The sequence below is a fragment of the Dipodomys merriami genome, unplaced genomic scaffold (genome assembly GCF_024711535.1).
Source record: "Dipodomys merriami isolate MVZ:Mamm:240054 unplaced genomic scaffold, mDipMer1.0.p SCAF_485, whole genome shotgun sequence".
NCBI lineage: Eukaryota > Metazoa > Chordata > Mammalia > Rodentia > Heteromyidae > Dipodomys > Dipodomys merriami.
Window position 1 is genome coordinate 648,639 of NW_027206052.1, and position 16,863 is coordinate 665,501.

A 16,863-nucleotide genomic window follows, 5' to 3' on the forward strand; every position below is an offset into this window, starting at 1 on the left:
TTTTTTGTTTGTTTTTCTACTGGTCCTGGGGCTTGAACTTGCTCAAGGCTAAATATACTAACCTCTACCTGTGGCTTTTTGGTAGTTTATTGGAGATAAACTTATGGTCAAGCCGGGCGCTGGTAGCTCATACCTGTAATCCTAACTACTCAGGAGGCTGAGATCTGAGGATTGTCGTTTAAAGCCAGCCCAGGCAGGAAAGTTCGTGAGACTCTATCTACCGTTAAGTACCAGAAAACCAGAAGTGGCACTGTGGCTCAAGTGGTAGAGCACTAGCCTTCATTGGAAGAGCTCAGGGACAGCACCCGGGCCCAGAATTCAAGCCCCAGGATCGAAAGAAAAAAGAAAGAAAAGAGAGTCTCAAAGTCAGCTGGGTGCTGATAGCTCACACCTGTAATCATAGCCACTCAGGAGGTTGAGATCTGAGGATCGTGGTTTGAAACCAGCCTGAGCAGGAAAGTCCATGGAACTTACCTCTAATTAATGACCCAAAAAACCATAATTGGAGCAGTGGCTGAAAGTGGTAGAGCCCTAGCTTTAAGCCTTGAGATAACACCTGGCCTTAAGTTCAAGCCCCACAACTGGAAGAAAAAGTCTCAGATCTTTGCTGCCTGGGCTAGCTTCAAACCTCAAGCCTCAGAATCTTAGTCCCTGAGTAGTATTACAGGTGTGAGCCACTGGTACCTGACATAAACAGAAGCTTTAGCATGAAAGCTGGGTCATAATTGTCTAAATACTTTATTTTGTCATTAATTGGGCAAGTTATAATATCAATGAAATAAGATGTGAAGTAAAACCAATGTTCCCTCTGTTTTAGTATAATAGAGAAATACAAGTTCTCATTCTGTTTAGTTGTATTTCTTTTTTTATATTTTTTTGTCAATTATAGGGCTTGAACTCTGAGACAGGGCACTGTCCCTCAGCTCTTCAGCTCAAGGCTAGAGCTCTACCACTTGAGCCACAGTACAGTACCACTTCCAGTTTTCTGGTGGTTTATTGGAGATTAGAGTCTCACGGACTTTCCTGCTCACTTTCCTGCCTGGGCTGGCTTTGAACTGGTCCTCAGATCTCAACCTCCTGAGTAGCTAAGATTACAGGTGTGAGCCACCAGCACCCAGATTAGTTCTATTTATTTATAGGATAATGATTAGATGTTTAATAGCTTTTCAGTATGCTAGACTGCACAAGTGATGTCAGCAGCAAGTTAGGCTTTTAATAATCTTTTTTTTTGGGGGGGGGGGTGATCAGGTCGTGGGGCCTGAACTCTGGACCTGGGCGCTGTCCTTCAGCTCAAGGCTCAAGGCTAGAGCTCTACCACTTGAGCCACAGTGCCACTTCTGGCTTTTTTTCTTTTTGCTTATGTGGTGCTGAGGAATCGAACCCAGGGCCTCAGGCATGCAAGGCAAGCGCTCCATCACTGAGCCACCTTCCCAGCCCCTTAATAATCTCTTAATAGGAAAGATTTCATATTTAAGATCCAAGACAGGATAAATCATATATATGAGAAAGGAGAAAAAAATCGTTTTCCCAGCTGGGCACTGGTGGCTCACATCTCTAATCCTAGCTACTCAGGGGACTGAGAGATTCTAAGAATCATGGTTCAAAGCCAACCCAGGCAGGAAAGTTTGGGAGACTCTTATCTCCAATTAACCACCAGAACACAGGAAGTAGGGCTATGGCTCAAACACTAGCCTTGAGCAGAAAAGCTCAGGGACAGCGCTCAGGTCCTGAGTTCAAGCCCAACAACTAAGCCTTTCTGGGATGTTTATAACAAATGAGGCCAGGATGCCAGGTCAGAAATTTTAGAAAACTTGAAGGTCAAGTATGATGATGTACTCCTATAATTCAGGCTACTTGAAAGATGGGATCAAGAGAGTCAGAATGCCAGGCTATAATCCTAGCTATCCAGGAGGCTGAGATCTGAAAAAGATTTGAACTTTGTTTTACTTCTTGCTGTGTATCTACTATGAGACTGATTATATATGGAAATTAAATATTTAGAGTTGTTTTCAGATACAATTTCCAGAAAATATAAGATGTTTCCATATTCTCTATGTAGAATGTCTTCTTGGTACTAAACAATTTCTAGCAGTAGATAGTACTCATTTATATAGTAAGAACTTTAGGGCTTTTTATTTTGGAAACAGTTTTCTGGATTGTATATATAAAAATGGTGTGACTAATCAAGAAAATATTGCAGAATTTTCCAGGCCTTACAATTATTTGCCCATGGGGCTGGGAATGTGGCTTAGAAGTAGAGTGTTTGCCTTGCATGCATGAAGCCCTGGGTTAGAGTCCTTAGCACCACATAAGCAGAAAAAGCCAGAAGTGGTGCTGTGGCTCAAGTGGTAGAGCACTAGCCTTGAGCTGAAGAGCTGAGGGACAGCACCCAGGCCCCAGAGTTCAGGCCCCACAACCGACCAAAAAAAAAAAAAAAAAAAAAAAAGTAAAATTTGCCCATATTAATCTTAGGGTAAGAAGATGAAGAAATGTAGAAATGATTGGTAAATCTCATACAAATAAAGTAAATTCACCAGGTGCCAGTGGCTCATGCCTATAATCCTAGCTACTCAGGAGGCTGAGATCTGAGGATATCCGTTCAAAGCCAGCCAGGGTAGTCCGTGATACTATCTTCAATAAACCACTAGAAAACTAGAATTGGTACTGTGGCTCAAGTGGTAGAGCGCTCACCTTGAGCTGAAGAGCTGAGGGATAGCGCCCAAGCCTAGATATTCAAACCCCACGACCGATTGAGAGAGAGAGTAAATTTAGGCAGTTAGACTGGACCATTATTCCAGGAATTTGGATTAAAGTATGAAAGGTTCTTTCTCCCTCTAGTGACTTCTTTTTCCGTTAACACCACATTCTAGTCTTGCTGTGTTCAGTGACTATAAAGAAACCTGTACAAACTGTAGTTTACAACAATTACTCTCTTCACTTTCTCTCCCTATTCTATTTCAACTAAACTAAACTTAGTTGATTTTAGTAATTCAGATTTACCTTGGTAAGAAGCTATATTTCTTTTTTTTTTTTTTTGGGTCTGGTAGTGGGACCTGAACTCGGCCTGGGCGCTGTCCCTCAGCTCTTCAGCTCAAGGCTAGCGCTCTACTACTTGAGCCACAGCGCCACCTCCGGCTTTTTTCTTTTTGCTTATGTGGTGCTGAGGAATCGAACCCAGGGCCTCAGGCATGCAAGGCAAGCAAGCACTCTACCACTGAGCCATCTTTCCAGCCCCAGAAGCTATATTTCATCATGAATAATGCCTTATTTCTTTGGAGCCAGGTGCTATAATCCTAGCTACTCAAGAGGCTGAGATCCAAGGATTTTGGTTTGAATCCAACTCAGGCAGGAAAGTCTGCAAGATTCTTTTTTTGTGTGTTTTTTGTTTTGTTTTGTTTTTCTTTTGTCGGTTGTGGGGCTTGAACTCTAGGCCTGGGCGCTGTCCTTGCGCTCTTCAGCTCAAAGCGAGTGCTCTACCACTTGAGCCACAGCACCACTTCCAGTTTTCGTTGGTTAATTGGAGATAAGAGTCTCATGGACTTTCCTGCCCAGACTGGCTTTGAACTATAGTTCTCTAGATCTCAGCCTCCAGCATACCCACTGGATCTCAGCTTCATATGTGTCTGTCTCTCTGTCTCTGACACTTTGTCTCTCATTTTTTTCCTACTTTTTCCTTTCCCTTACCCTGCCCTCTTGCCAGTATTGGGGTTTGAACTCAGAATCACTTGGCTCAGCTTATTTACTTAGCTGGTACTTTTAAGTACTTGGGCTGCACTCTACTTAAACATGCATTTCTTTTTTCTTTTTCTTTTCCTTTTTTCTTTGTCAGTTGTGGGGCTTGAACTCTGTGCCTGGGCACTGTCCCTGAGAGCTTCATCTCAAGGCAAGCACTCTACCATTTGAGCCATAGCACCACTTCCAGTTTTCTGGTAGTTGAGATAAGAGTCTCACAGATTTTCCTGCCCAGGCTGGCTTTGAAGCGAGATCCTCAGATCTCAGCCTCCTGAGTAGCTAGGATTATAGGCATGAGCTACCAGCACCAGGCTCCAAGATCTTATCTCCGATTAAGAACCAACAAAAGCTAGACTGAAACTGTGGTTCAAGTAGTAGACTGGTAGCTTTGATTTAAAAAGCTTCCGGGGGGGTGGGGGGGTGCTGAGAAGATGGCTCAGTGGTAAGAGCGCTTGCCTTGTATGCATGAGGTCCTGGGTTCGATTCCTCAGCACCATGTAAGCAGGGGGAAAAAAGCCGGAAGTGGTGCTATGGCTCAAGTGGTAGCGTGCTAGCCTTGAGCTAAAGAGCTGAGGGACAGCGCCCAGGCCCAGAGTTCAGGCCCCACGACCGGAACCCCCAAAAAATAAAAAAAAATAAAAAAGCTTACAGGGGCTGGGAAGGTAGCTCAGTGGTAGAGCGCTTGCCTTGCATGCCTGAGGCTCTGGGTTTGATTCCTCAGCACCACATAAGCAAAAAGCCGAAAGTGGCGCTGTGGCTCAAGTGGTAGAGTGGTAGCCTTGAGCTGAAGAGCTGAGGGGCAGCGCCCAGGCCCAGAGTTCAGGCCCCACGACCGGACCAAAAAAAAAGCTTATAGTCAGTATTCAAGACCCAAGACTGGCACCAAAAAAAAAGTTTCTTTAGGTTGGGGTTGTATGTAACTCAGTGGTAGAGCACTTACCTGCTGCCATGTGTGAGATCCTAGGTTTGATCCCCAGCACCAAAAAATTAAATTTAATTAAATTTCAGAAAAGCTTCCATGTCTCAAAAGCATCTGAAACAAGAAATTGTGAGAAATGATGGATAAGCGCTCATGATTAATGAATGATCCAGGAGCGTTAAATTATACTTTTTTTCTTTTTTGGTTGGGTTGTCAGGCTTGAATTCTTAGCCTAAGTAGCATTGTCCCTCAGCTCTTCAGCTCAAGGCTAGTGCTCTACCACTTGAGCCACAGCGTCACTTCCGGCTTTTTCTGTTTTTATGTGATGCTGAGGAATCACACCCAGAGCCTCATACATGGAAGCCTACCACTGAGCCACCTTCCCAGCCCCAAGTTACACATTTAATTATGATCTAAGAACACATTGTTTTAAACATATATACTCTCAGTTTTTCTATCTCAAAAGTAGTGTAGAGCTGGAGTTGGGACTCTAGCAAGCATGAAGCCCTAAGTTTAAGCCCTAATGCTGAAAAAAACAAAAATCAAAAAACAGCAGTAGAGTCTGGAATGGTATCTTTGAAATCAGAGGAGAGGTAGATTTAGACTTGGGAATCTAAAGCAATTTTAGTTTGCAGGATTCTTATTATCTAGGTCTCAAACAGTGAGTGCCATTATTCATTACTTTAACAGAAACAAGGCTAGTCCCAGAAATACCAAAACAAAGATTGTCTAATAAATAGGATTGGAAACAAAAAGATCTAGTGTGAGAGATTAGATGTCAAAGTATTCTTTCTGGACAATTTTACTGAGAGAATGTACTAGATAAAACTGGCAAGTCAGTGTGACTTTTTAGTTCTAGAAGTTCAGTCCCTCTCCAAAAGGCCTGTGTGGAGGGGGTCCCCGTGTGGGGGTGTGTGGTGGGGGTGTATGTGTGTGTGTGTGTGTCCTGGGGCAAAGATACACAGTTGACATTTTCCATTTCTTCAAGCAGCTGTCAGTATTTCTTCTGCCTTCTTTTCAGTACCTGCTCTTGCAAGAATGGACCATCAGTGGAGTTGTGACTTAACCTCCTTTTCTTGTTAATCCTCAGCCAGGACCATATATATGATTTTAGTTAAAATGAGCTTCCTCCTTTACAACTATCATTTATACTCAGTGGATGCTAGGTTCTATTGTCTTTACCAGTGGAGTTAATCACTTCTTTTCCAAGCTTCCAACAGCCTAATGGAGTAACAAGAAACATTTAGAATTAAATCTTTTTTTTTTTTTTTTTTTTTTTTTGTCGGTCATGGGGCTTGAACCCTGGGCCTAGGCGCTGTCCCTCAGCTCTTCAACTCAAGGCTAGCACCCTTGAGCCACAGTTCCACTTCAAGCTTTTTTGGTGCTTAATTGGAGATGAGACTATCATAGGCTTTCCTGCCCTGGCTAGCTTCGAACCACAGGTCCCCAGACTTCAGCTTCTAGGATCACAGGCATGAGCCGCCAGTGCCTTGGCACACGCTCACACACACTCTCTCTCTCTCTCTTTCCCTCACTCCCTCCCCTCCCCCCTATTTTTTGGTTGGTTGTAGAGCTTGAACTCTGGGCCTAGGCACTGTCCCTGAGCCCTTTGAGTCACAGCACCAACTTCTGGTTTTCTGGCCGTTAATTGGAGCTAAGAGTCTCACAGACTTTCCTGCCTGAGCTGGCTTTGAACCATGATCCTCAGATCTTAGCTTCCTGAGTAGCTAGGATTATAGGTATGAGCCACCAGCTCCTGGCTTTCATCTCTCATTCTTTTGTTGTTGTTGTTGGTGGTGGTGGTGGTGGGGGGGGGGGGGTGGGGGTGGGGGTGGTGGTGGTGGTCATAGGCCTTGAACTCTGGGCCTGAACTCTGTCCCTCAACTCTTCACCTCAAGGTTAGTGCTCTACCACTTGAACCATAGGGCCACTTCTGGTTTTCTGGTGGTTTGTTAGAGATAAGAGTCTCATGGACTTTCCTACTTGGGCTGGCTTTGAACTGTGATCCTCAGGTATCAGCCTCCTGAGTAGCTAGGATTACAGGCGTGAGCCACCGGCACTTGGCTTCATCTCTCATGCTTGAAGCTAGTTATTACTTTGTATCTTTGTTTTGAGATAAGGAAAATATTTTGCTGAGATTTTTATTTCTCTTAGTTCTGGTTTTCTTTATCCTATGTGTTTACTGTCTTTTCCGAGTGAATTAGGACCTCTTAAGTTTCCTTGGATTTATTTCTTCAGTGTAGAAGAGAAATTTAACTTTTTAATCAACTCTCACCATTGGAAATACTATAATTTTTCATTTTCTTATCTAGTGAGCCAGACCGAGGAAGGCTAACTCCTTCTCCAGACATCATTGTTTTGTCTGACAATGAGGCTTCCAGTCCCCGTTCCAGCTCCCGAATGGAAGAAAGACTCAAAGCAGCCAACCTAGAGATGTTTAAGGTAAAAAGATTTTTTTTTCTTTCATATCTCAGTTCTCTTTTATTCTGTAAGAGTCCTAGTTCTGTTTTTTGTTTTGTTCTTTACTCAGCTATTGGTGAAAATTTTTTGGTGATTCTGAACTTCAAGGGGAAGACGTTTTAAAAGGAACAAGTAGGGGCTGGGAAGGTGTGTCAGTGGTAGAGTACTTGCCTTGCATGCATGAGGCCCTGGGTTTGATTCCTCAGCACCACATAAGCAGAAAAAGCTGGAAGTGGCTCTGTGGCTCAAATGGTAGATGCTAGCCTTGAGCCGAAGAGCTCAGGGACAGCGCCCAGGCCCAGAGCTCAGGCCCCACGACCAACAACAACAAAAAAGGAATTACTAGATGCAAAGAAGATAGTTTGAGGAAATATGTATAAAGCTGGAGGTATAGCTCATGTGGTAGAGTGAGCCAGTCTAGCAAGCACAAGGCCTTGAGTTCAAATCCCCAGTATTACAAAAAGGGATGGGAAGGTATGGAGGGAAGGAGTAAAAAGCATGTATATAAGCAGTTATATTCAGTTTTTTTGGGAAAACATAAAACTTCACAATTCCATTTGTATATATTGTATATAAACAGAAAATGTGGCTTTGGGCTAAGAATGTGGCTTAGTGGCAGAGTGCTTGCCTAGCATGCATGAAGCCCTGGGTTCAATTTCTCAGTACCACATAAATAGATAAAACGGAAAGTGGCACTGTGGCTCAAGTGGTAGAGTGTTATTCTTGAGCAAAAGAAGCTAAGGGACAGCACTCAGCTCTGAGTTTGAGCCCCAGGACTGGCAAAAAAAAAAAAAAGAAAGAAAATGTGGCTTTAAAAAACTTAACACATTTTAAAATTCTTCTATTTTGCCAGGAGTCTAACCCATTATTGGTTATATGTGGTTTCTGCTTCTATAAGCACTTTTTTTGAGTACCTACTGAATGCTAGGGACTGTGTGGCATCCTAGGGATACAAAGATGACAGTTTCATCATCACTTCTTTTAGAAGATGAAGGTTTTTCAGACCTAAGAAACACATCATCTCAGCTTGGAATATGGCTTATTGGTGCTGTGGCTCAAGTGGTACAGCGCTAGCCTTGAGCTCAGCAAAAGAAGCTCAGGCCCTGAGTTCAAGCCCCAGGACTGGCAAAAACGAAAGAAAGAAAGAAATACATTATCTCTTGCATGCAGGGATTCTGGGTAACTGATGCTATAGCTGATAATCTCCATGTTTCCTTAGGGGAAAGGCATTGAGGAAAGGCAACAGCTCATCAAGCAGCTGAGGGACGAACTGCGACTGGAAGAAGCTCGATTGGTGCTTTTAAAGAAACTGAGACAGAGTCAACTACAGAAAGAGAATGTGGTCCAAAAGGTAATGTGCCTGGAACATAAAGGACAAGAGAAAATAAAAGAAGAATTGGTTTCAGCGTGATAGAGTCAGCTCTGTGGTTCATTTGTCTCTGGTTCATAGGTTTTAATCATTAGGAGTAGTGGATTTGTTTTCCCCATTGTGCTATTGGGAGATTGATTCCAGGGATTTGTATGTGTTATCTAAGCAAGCCCAGTATCTCTTGCGCTATACCCTCAGCCCTTTTTGTTTTTATTTTGTTTTTGAGAAAGAACTTTTCAGCTACCTTTAACCAGTCCTCAAAGTTGGACTTCAGCTTCCACTCCCTAATATATGGGATTGCCATAGATTTTAAATCTTTGTACATACAATAACTAGGACAATGAGGGTGATATGGTTGGAGTTTCAATAAAGAGCATTCCCAGACGTACACCATCATGCCCAACTTTTTTTTTTTTTTTTACTTTGGGCATTATTAAGAAAAACTTAATTACATTTTTTTCCTACTGGTCAACAACAAGAGCTTCATGCTAACAAGAAAATTCAAGTTCTAGAAATGTACAGAGTCTACCTATAATTTATTGCCTTTTTCTCCTTTTCTGTCTTCCAGACTCCAGTTGTACAGAATGCAGCGTCTATTGTACAACCATCTCCTGCCCATGTGGGACAGCAAGGTTTATCCAAACTTCCCTCCCGGCCTGGGGCCCAAGGGGTTGAAGCTCAAAATTTGAGAACATTACAGGTATGTGATTCATAATGGGATCATAGCTATCATGTCTCTAGGGACTTCTGTGGAGATTATAGAAGTTGTTGCTATTACTCCAAATAGTCCTGTTACTCCAAATAGTTCTCTTGGTACTTGATGAAATAGCGTGAGTTAGTCTGCAACAAATAATTATCTTTATAGTTTTCCTTCTCTACAACAGGTCTCTAGCTTCTCTAGAGAAGGATTAGATAATTTTCTCTTTTTTTTTTTTTTCCCAGTTGTGGGACTTGAACTTTAGGCCTAGGTGCTGTCCGTGAGCTTTTCAGCTCAAGACTATCAGTCTACCTCTTGAGCTACAGAGCCACTTTTGGTTTTTTGGTGGTTTATTGGAGATAAGAGTCTCATGGAGCCAGGCGCCAGTGGCTCACACCTGTAATCCTAGCTACTCAGGAGGATTGAGGTTCAAAGCCAGCCTGGGCAGGAAAGTCCCTGAGACTATTAACTCCAATAAACCACTAGAAGTGGTGCTGTGGCTCAAGCAGTAGAGTGCTCGCCTTGAGCTGAAGCGTGCAGGGACAGTGCCCAAGCCTAGAGTTCAAGCTCCACGACTGGCCAAAAAAAAAAGGAGTCTCATGGACTTTCCTGCCCGGGCTGGGCTTTGAACTGTGATCCTCAGATCTCAGCCTCCTAAGTAGCTAGGATTACAGGTATGAGCTACCAGCTTAATTTTCTATCTTAACTGTGTAAGATTAGTTTATACCAAAAGGCCAGGACTCCCTAGTCACTAATCAGCACTTACAGTTATGGTAGGCTTACCCATAGACCATCAGACAAGTTTGACTGTTCTTATGCATCTGTTCAACTGTATATTACTAACAGTATTTTTGTCTTTTACATTTTACTGGGCATTATACCACCTGTAACATTCTTTTCTTTATCTTCCCCTTCAGGGTCACAGTGTCATCCGTTCAGCGACCAATACAACCCTCCCACACATGTTGATGTCCCAACGTGTTATTGCACCAAATCCAGCCCAACTACAGGGCCAGCGAGGCCCACCCAAGCCTGGCATTGTACGCACCACAACACCCAACATGAATCCCGCCATCAGTTATCAACCAGTAAGAGAGACCCATAATGTGGAGCAGAGAAATCCTTTCTTTGCTTTTCTTATTGAAAAAAGGCTAAAAGGTCTTAAGTCTTTGTATATACAGAAACTTAGGACAATGGGGGTGATTTGGATGGAATTTTGAATAAAGAGCATTCCCAAAGGTTTGAGGAATTATATGAAAATGGTGGTGAAGAAGAGAGGTAGGCTATACAGCAGAGCGGCAGTAAGCTAAAATCTGCCAGAAATGAAAGAGAGGCATATCAGTAATAAGCATAAAAATATATGACAGAAAATATCCCCAATCTTTTTTTTTCCCCTCTTAGCAGGTCTAGCTCATGGATGTTGTCATTCTTTTTTCTTAGTTCCCTTTCGATTAATAAGTTGGATTCTTACTATAAAGAAATTAAAGTAGTCGGGCGCCGGTGGCTCACGCCTGTAATCCTAGCTACTCAGGAGGCTGAGATCTGAGGATCGAGGTTCAAAGCCAGCCTGGGCAGGAAAGTCCGTGAGACTCTTATATTCAATTAAAAAAAAAAACAAAAAACTAGAAAACCAGAAGTGGTGCTGTGGCTCAAGCGGCAGAGTGCTCGCCTTGAACTGAAGAGTGCAGGGACAGTGCCCAAGCCCAGAGTTCAAGCCCCATGACTGACCAAATAATAAATAAATAAATAAATAAATACTAAAGTATAGCCAGGCATCGCTGGCTCACACCTGTAATCCTAAACTACTCAGGAGGCTGAGATCTGAGGATTGCAGCTCAAAGCCAGCCCCCGCAGGAAAGTCTGTGAAACTCTTATTCCAATAAACCACCACAAAACCGGAAGTGGCACTGTAGCTCAAGTGGTAGAGCACTAGTTTTGAGCTGAAGAGCTGAGGGACAGTGCTCAGGCCCAGAGTTCAAGCCCTGCAACCGATTAAAAAAGAAAGAAAGAAACTTAAGTAGTCCCCAGAAGGATCAGATAGTATCCTCTGCCAAAAAAAGCAAGAATTGATCCTCATCCACATATCAGCCATCACTGATAACTATTTCCCATCTCTTTCAGCAGTCAAGTTCTTCTGTTCCTTGTCAGCGTACAACATCCTCTGCCATCTATATGAACCTTGCCTCCCATATCCAGCCAGGGACTGTGAACAGAGTGTCCTCACCACTTCCTAGCCCTAGTGCTATGACTGATGCTGCCAACTCACAGGCTGCAGCCAAATTGGCTCTTCGGAAACAGCTAGAAAAGACACTCCTGGAGATTCCACCTCCAAAACCTCCTGCTCCCTTGCTTCACTTCCTGCCTAGTGCAGCCAATAGTGAGTTCATCTATATGGTAGGCTTGGAAGAAGTCGTACAGAGTGTCATTGATAGCCAAGGTAAGACTTTATTCTTCTTGAGCAAGAAGTTGCCAAGTCTCGTTGGTCTGTGCAGAGTATCACAGGATACTTTGAGATGATAAATGATAGCTCCTTATTATTGCTAATAACCTACCTACCTTTCTTCACTTGTATACAAGTCGTTTGGCAACATCCTATAGAAATAGTTCTGTGTGGGGCTGGGAAGGTGGCTCAGTGGTAGAGCGCTTGCCTTGCATGCCTGAGGCCCTGGGTTCGATTCCTCAGCACCACATAAGCAAAAAGAAAAATCTGGAAGTGGCGCTGTGGCTCAAGTGGTAGAACGCTAGCCTTCAGCTGAAGAACTGAGGGACAGCGCCCAGGCCCAGAGTTCAGGTCCCACAACTGGAAAAAAAGAAACAAAAATAGAAGTGTGTGTGTGTGTGTGTGTGTGTGTGTGTGTGTGTGTGTGTGTGTGTGTGTGTGTGTGTGTGTGTGTGTGTGTGTGTGTGTGTGTGTGTGTGTGTGTGTGTGTGTGTGTGTGTGTGTGTGTGTGTGTTGTACATTTTTTCAATATATTCTTTTAAATGTGTTAAGAACACTTGCTTTCAGGTCCCACAACTAGAAAAAAAGAAACAAAAATAGAAGTGTGTGTGTGTGTGTGTGTGTGTGTGTGTGTGTGTGTGTGTGTGTGTGTGTGTGTGTGTGTGTGTGTGTGTGTGTGTGTGTGTTGTACATTTTCTCAATATATTCTTTTAAATGTGTTAAGAACACTTGCTTTAAGCTAGGTTCCAGTGGCTCACACCTATAACCCTAGCTACTCAGGAGTATGAGATCTGAAGATCACAGTTCACAGTCAGCCTAGACAAGAAAGTTCACAAGACTCTTATGTCCAGTTAAGTGCTAGAAGTGGATCTGTGGCTCAGGTTGGTAGAGTGCTAACCTTGAGCAAAAAGCTCAGGGATAGCACCCAGATCTTGAGTTTGAGCCCTAGGAGTGACACACACACACAAAAGAAAAAGAAAAAAACACTTGCTCAGTATGCATACCACCCTGGATTCTATCTACAACACCATATTAAAAAAGAAAGATAAGGGACTGGGAAGATGGCTCGGTGGTAGGATGCTTGCCTTGCATTCATGAGGCCTTCGGTTTGATTCCTCAGCACCACATAAACAGAAAAAGCCAGAATTGGCTCTGTAGCTCAAGTGGTAGAGTGCTCACATTGAGCTGAAGAGCTGAGGGACAGTGCCCAGGCACTGAGTTCAAGTCCCAGAACTGGCAAAAAAAAGATGAGCCAAGCACCGGTGGCTCACACCTGTAATCCAAGCTACTTAGGAGGCTGAGATCTGAGGATCATGGTTCAAAACCAGCCCCGGCACAAAAAGTTGGTGAGACTCATATCTCCAATAAACCATTAGAAAACCGGAACTGGCACTGTGGCTTTAGTGGTAGAGCCACTAGCCTTGAGCTGAAGAGTACAGGGACAGTTCCTAGGCCCAGAGTTCAAGCCCCATGACTGGCCAAAAATAAATACTTAATAATGAAAAAGAAAGATGGCCTGGGACTAGTGGCCCATACCTGTAATCCTAGCTACTCAGGAGGCTGAGATTTGAGGATTGTGGTTCAAAGCTAGCCTGGTTAGGAAAGTCTAGGAGACGACTCTTAACTACAATTAACTACTAGAAAACGGGAAGTGGTGCTATGACTCAAAGTAGTAGAGTGCCAGCCTTAAGCAAAAGAATTTAAGGACAAAATCCAGGTCCTGAGTTCAAACTCCATGATTAGAAAGGGGCGGGGGGGGGGGGGAAGACCACTAGAAAACCAGAAGTGGTGCTGTGGCTCATGTGGTAGAGTGCTAGCCTTGAGCTGAAGAGCTGAGGGACAGCACCCAGGCCCAGAGCTCAAGCCCCACAACTGACACACACACAAAAAAAAAAAATCATAAAATGACAATTCAGACACTGATAACTAAATTGTTAATTGTATTTAACAGAAATAAGTGCAGTGTGAAGTAAGGAGATTCTAAGAACCACAATTATTGGTTTGGGGTCTGGGAAGGTGGCTCAGTGCTTGCCTTACAATGCATGAAGCACTGAGTTCAATTCCTCAGCACCACAAAGCAGAAAAGGCTGGAAGTGGCACTGAAGAGCAGAGGGACAGCACCCAGCCCAGAGTTCAAGTCCCATGACTGACAAACAATTACTGGTTTGATTCTGAATTGACAATTCCTTCTTGTTCTTGTTCTTTTTCTTGTTCTTGTTCTTGTTGTTGTTCTTCTCCTCCTCCTCCTCCTCCTTCTCCTCCTTTCTTCTTTCTTCTTTCTTCTTCCTTTTTTTTTTTGTCAGTCATGGGGCCTAGGTACTGTCCCTCAGCTCAAGGCGAGCGCTCTACCACTTGAGCCACAGTGCCACTGTCCCTCAGCTCAAGGCGAGCGCTCTACCACTTGAGCCACAGTGCCACTTCCAGTTTTATGGTGGTTTATTGGAGATAAGAGATTCATAGAGGGGCTAGGAAGGTAGCTCAGTGGTAAAAGTCCCTGAGTTCAATTCCTCAGCACCACATAAACAGAAAAAGCCGGAAGTGGTGCTGTGACTCAAGTGGTAGGTAGAGTGTTAGCCTTGAGCTGAAGAGCCGAAGGACAACACCCAGGCCCAGAGTTCAGGCCCCACGACCAACCCAAAAAAAAAAAAAAAGTTTCATGGACTTTCCTGCCCAGGCTGGCTTTGAACCACAATCCTCAGATCTCAGCCTCCTGAGTAGCTAGGATTACAGGTATGAGCCACTGGCACCCGGCAATATTTTCTTCTTAATAATATAATACAGTAGGAAATCTGAAGCCATAGATTCTTGTCCCAAGGTAATCAGTAAAAGATCTTTGTTTCACACTGGACACGGTTGTACAGGTTGTACATGCTTGTCATTACAGCTACTTCAGAAGCTGAGGCAGGAGGATTAGGAGCTCAAGGCAAGCTTAGCTTTAAGCTAGGTTCCAATGGCTCACACCTATAACCCTAGCTACTCAGGAGAATGAGATCTGAAGATCACAGTTCACAGTCAGCCTAGACAAGGAAAAAAAAAACTTTTCTACTACTATCTGAATTCCCTAATAAAAGTATTTTATAAATTGTATTACTTTATCTTATCATAGAGTGTCTTAATTAAGCAGAATAAATTTACTTGGTGAAGAGAGTAGGAAATGTGAAACAAATGATTACTATTTTTATTGGCATTTAGGCAAAAGCTGTGCCTCGCTTCTGCGGGTTGAACCCTTTGTATGTGCCCAGTGCCGCACAGATTTCACCCCTCACTGGAAGCAAGAAAAGAATGGTAAGATTCTGTGTGAGCAGTGTATGACATCCAACCAGAAGAAAGCTCTAAAAGCTGAACACACCAACCGGCTGAAAAATGCTTTTGTTAAAGCCCTACAGCAGGAACAGGTAAGAATTTTGACTTCTCAACAGCCTCTATAGGCTTGGTTTCTCCAAAAGGTTGTTGCTTCCAGTTTAGAATGCTTCTTACGATTCCCAAAGACCGTTTTTTCCCTCATCGTCCTGTCTTTTCCATTTTCATTTGACTTTCTGATTAAGTTCTGATTAGGTTCTATTCCTCAGTACCACATAAATAGATCTAGAGGAAGGTGGACACCGGTGGCTCACACCTGTAATCCTAGCTACTTAGGCTGAGATCTGAGGATCATGGTTCAAAGCCAGCTGAGGCAGGGAAGTCCATGAGACTCTTACTTCCAATAAACTACTAGAAAGCCAGAAGTGGTGCTATAGCTCAAGTGATAGAGCACTTGCCTTGAGCTGAAGAGCTCAGGGACAGCGCCAAGGCCCAGAGTTCAAGCCCCACAACAACAGAGCAAAAACAAAAACAAAAAAAACTAGAGAAGCTGGGCAGTGATGGCTCATGCCTGTACTCCTAGCTACTCAGGAGGCTGAGATCTGAGGATCACAGTTCAAAGCCAGCCCAAGCAGGAAAGTCTGTGACACTTTTTTTTTTTTTTTGTCAGTTGTGGAATTTGAACCCTGGGCCTAGGCTCAAGGCAAACACTTTACCACTGAGCCACAGCACCTCTTCCAGTTTTCTGGTGGTTTATTGGAGATAGGAGTCTCACAGACTTTTGTGCCCTGGCTGGCTTTGAACTGGGATCCTCAGATCTCAACCTCCTGAGGTTGAGCTAGGATTACAGGCATGAGCCACTGGTGCCCAACTCTGAAACTCTATAGAGGCCCAGACTTCAAGCCCCAGGACCAACAAAAAAAATAAATAAATAAAAATAAAAGCAATCTAGAGGATATAGTTCAGTGCCAGCCCAGGCAGAAAAGTTTGCTAGACTCCATCTCCAAAACAGCCAACAAGAAACAGGGCTTAGAGGCATGTCACCAGTGGTAAAACTATGGGCTTAGTGACAGAGTGCTTACCTAACATTCATGAAGCCCTGGGTTTAATTCTTCAGTATCACATAAACAGAAAAGGCCAGAAGAGGCACTGTGGCTCAAGTGGCAGAGTGCTAGCCTTGAGCAAAAGAAAGAAGCTCAGGGACAGTGCCCAAGGCCCTAAGTTCAGTCCCCAGGACTGGCAAAAAAACAAGTGGTAAAACTACAAGCTAGCCAATCGACTGCCAAAAATAAAAAAAATTCCTCTGTCAATTTTATGTCCTCAAATGGAATTTTTTGGGGGGGAGGATGGGTCTGGGCTTGAACTCCTGCCCCTGAGGGCTCACTTAGCTTTTTTGCTCACAGCTACATGTACACTTCAAGATTTTTGCTAGTTAATTGGAGATGAGTCTCCTAGAATTGTCTTCATAGGCTGGCTTTGAACCTCAATCCTCAGCTCTCCCACCTGAGTAGCTCGAAGTATAGATATAAGCCACTGGTGTTTGGATAAACAAATGGATTTGGATGAGAGGTATTTATATTTGTACTAGAAATCTCTTTGCAAGAAAAAGATTATCTGAAAGTCACTCTTGACAAGGATGACAAATAGGAAAATAAACATTAGGAACTTCAGATCCTCTTTTGTAGAACTAGGAATTGAATTTAGTGTCCTTGCGAATACCAGGCAAGTGCTCTACCACTTGAGCTATATCCTCAGCCTTTTGTTTGTTCATTTTGTTTTTGAGATAGGGTCTTGCTTACTTTGCCTTGATCTAGCAATCTTCCTTTCTCTGCCTCATATATAGCTGGAATTCAGGTGTACATCACTACACCTAGCCTCCAGTCTTTTTCTCTATCCCATTTTTCCTCCACCAACTGTGAGAATCCTTTGGGTATGATCATGGACTT

General features: G+C 43.5%; 1 protein-coding gene across 4 annotated transcripts in view; it reads left to right on the top strand.

Annotated features, from left to right (window-relative positions):
- The window catches only part of LOC138809117 (transcriptional repressor p66-beta), an 89,962-nt gene that overhangs the window by 64,022 nt on the left and 9,077 nt on the right, over positions 1-16,863 (top strand). The window contains exons 3-8 of one of the 4 annotated variants that reach the window (XM_069995537.1): positions 6,964-7,093; positions 8,331-8,462; positions 9,049-9,180; positions 10,095-10,217; positions 11,299-11,614; positions 14,810-15,012. In XM_069995537.1, the coding sequence (XP_069851638.1) occupies positions 6,964-7,093; positions 8,331-8,462; positions 9,049-9,180; positions 10,095-10,217; positions 11,299-11,614; positions 14,810-15,012 (1,036 nt within the window). Of the gene's footprint in view, positions 1-6,963; positions 7,094-8,330; positions 8,463-9,048; positions 9,181-10,094; positions 10,266-11,298; positions 11,615-14,809; positions 15,013-16,863 lie in introns of all 4 variants that reach the window. The other 3 variants (XM_069995538.1, XM_069995535.1, XM_069995536.1) reach the window with 3 other exon arrangements.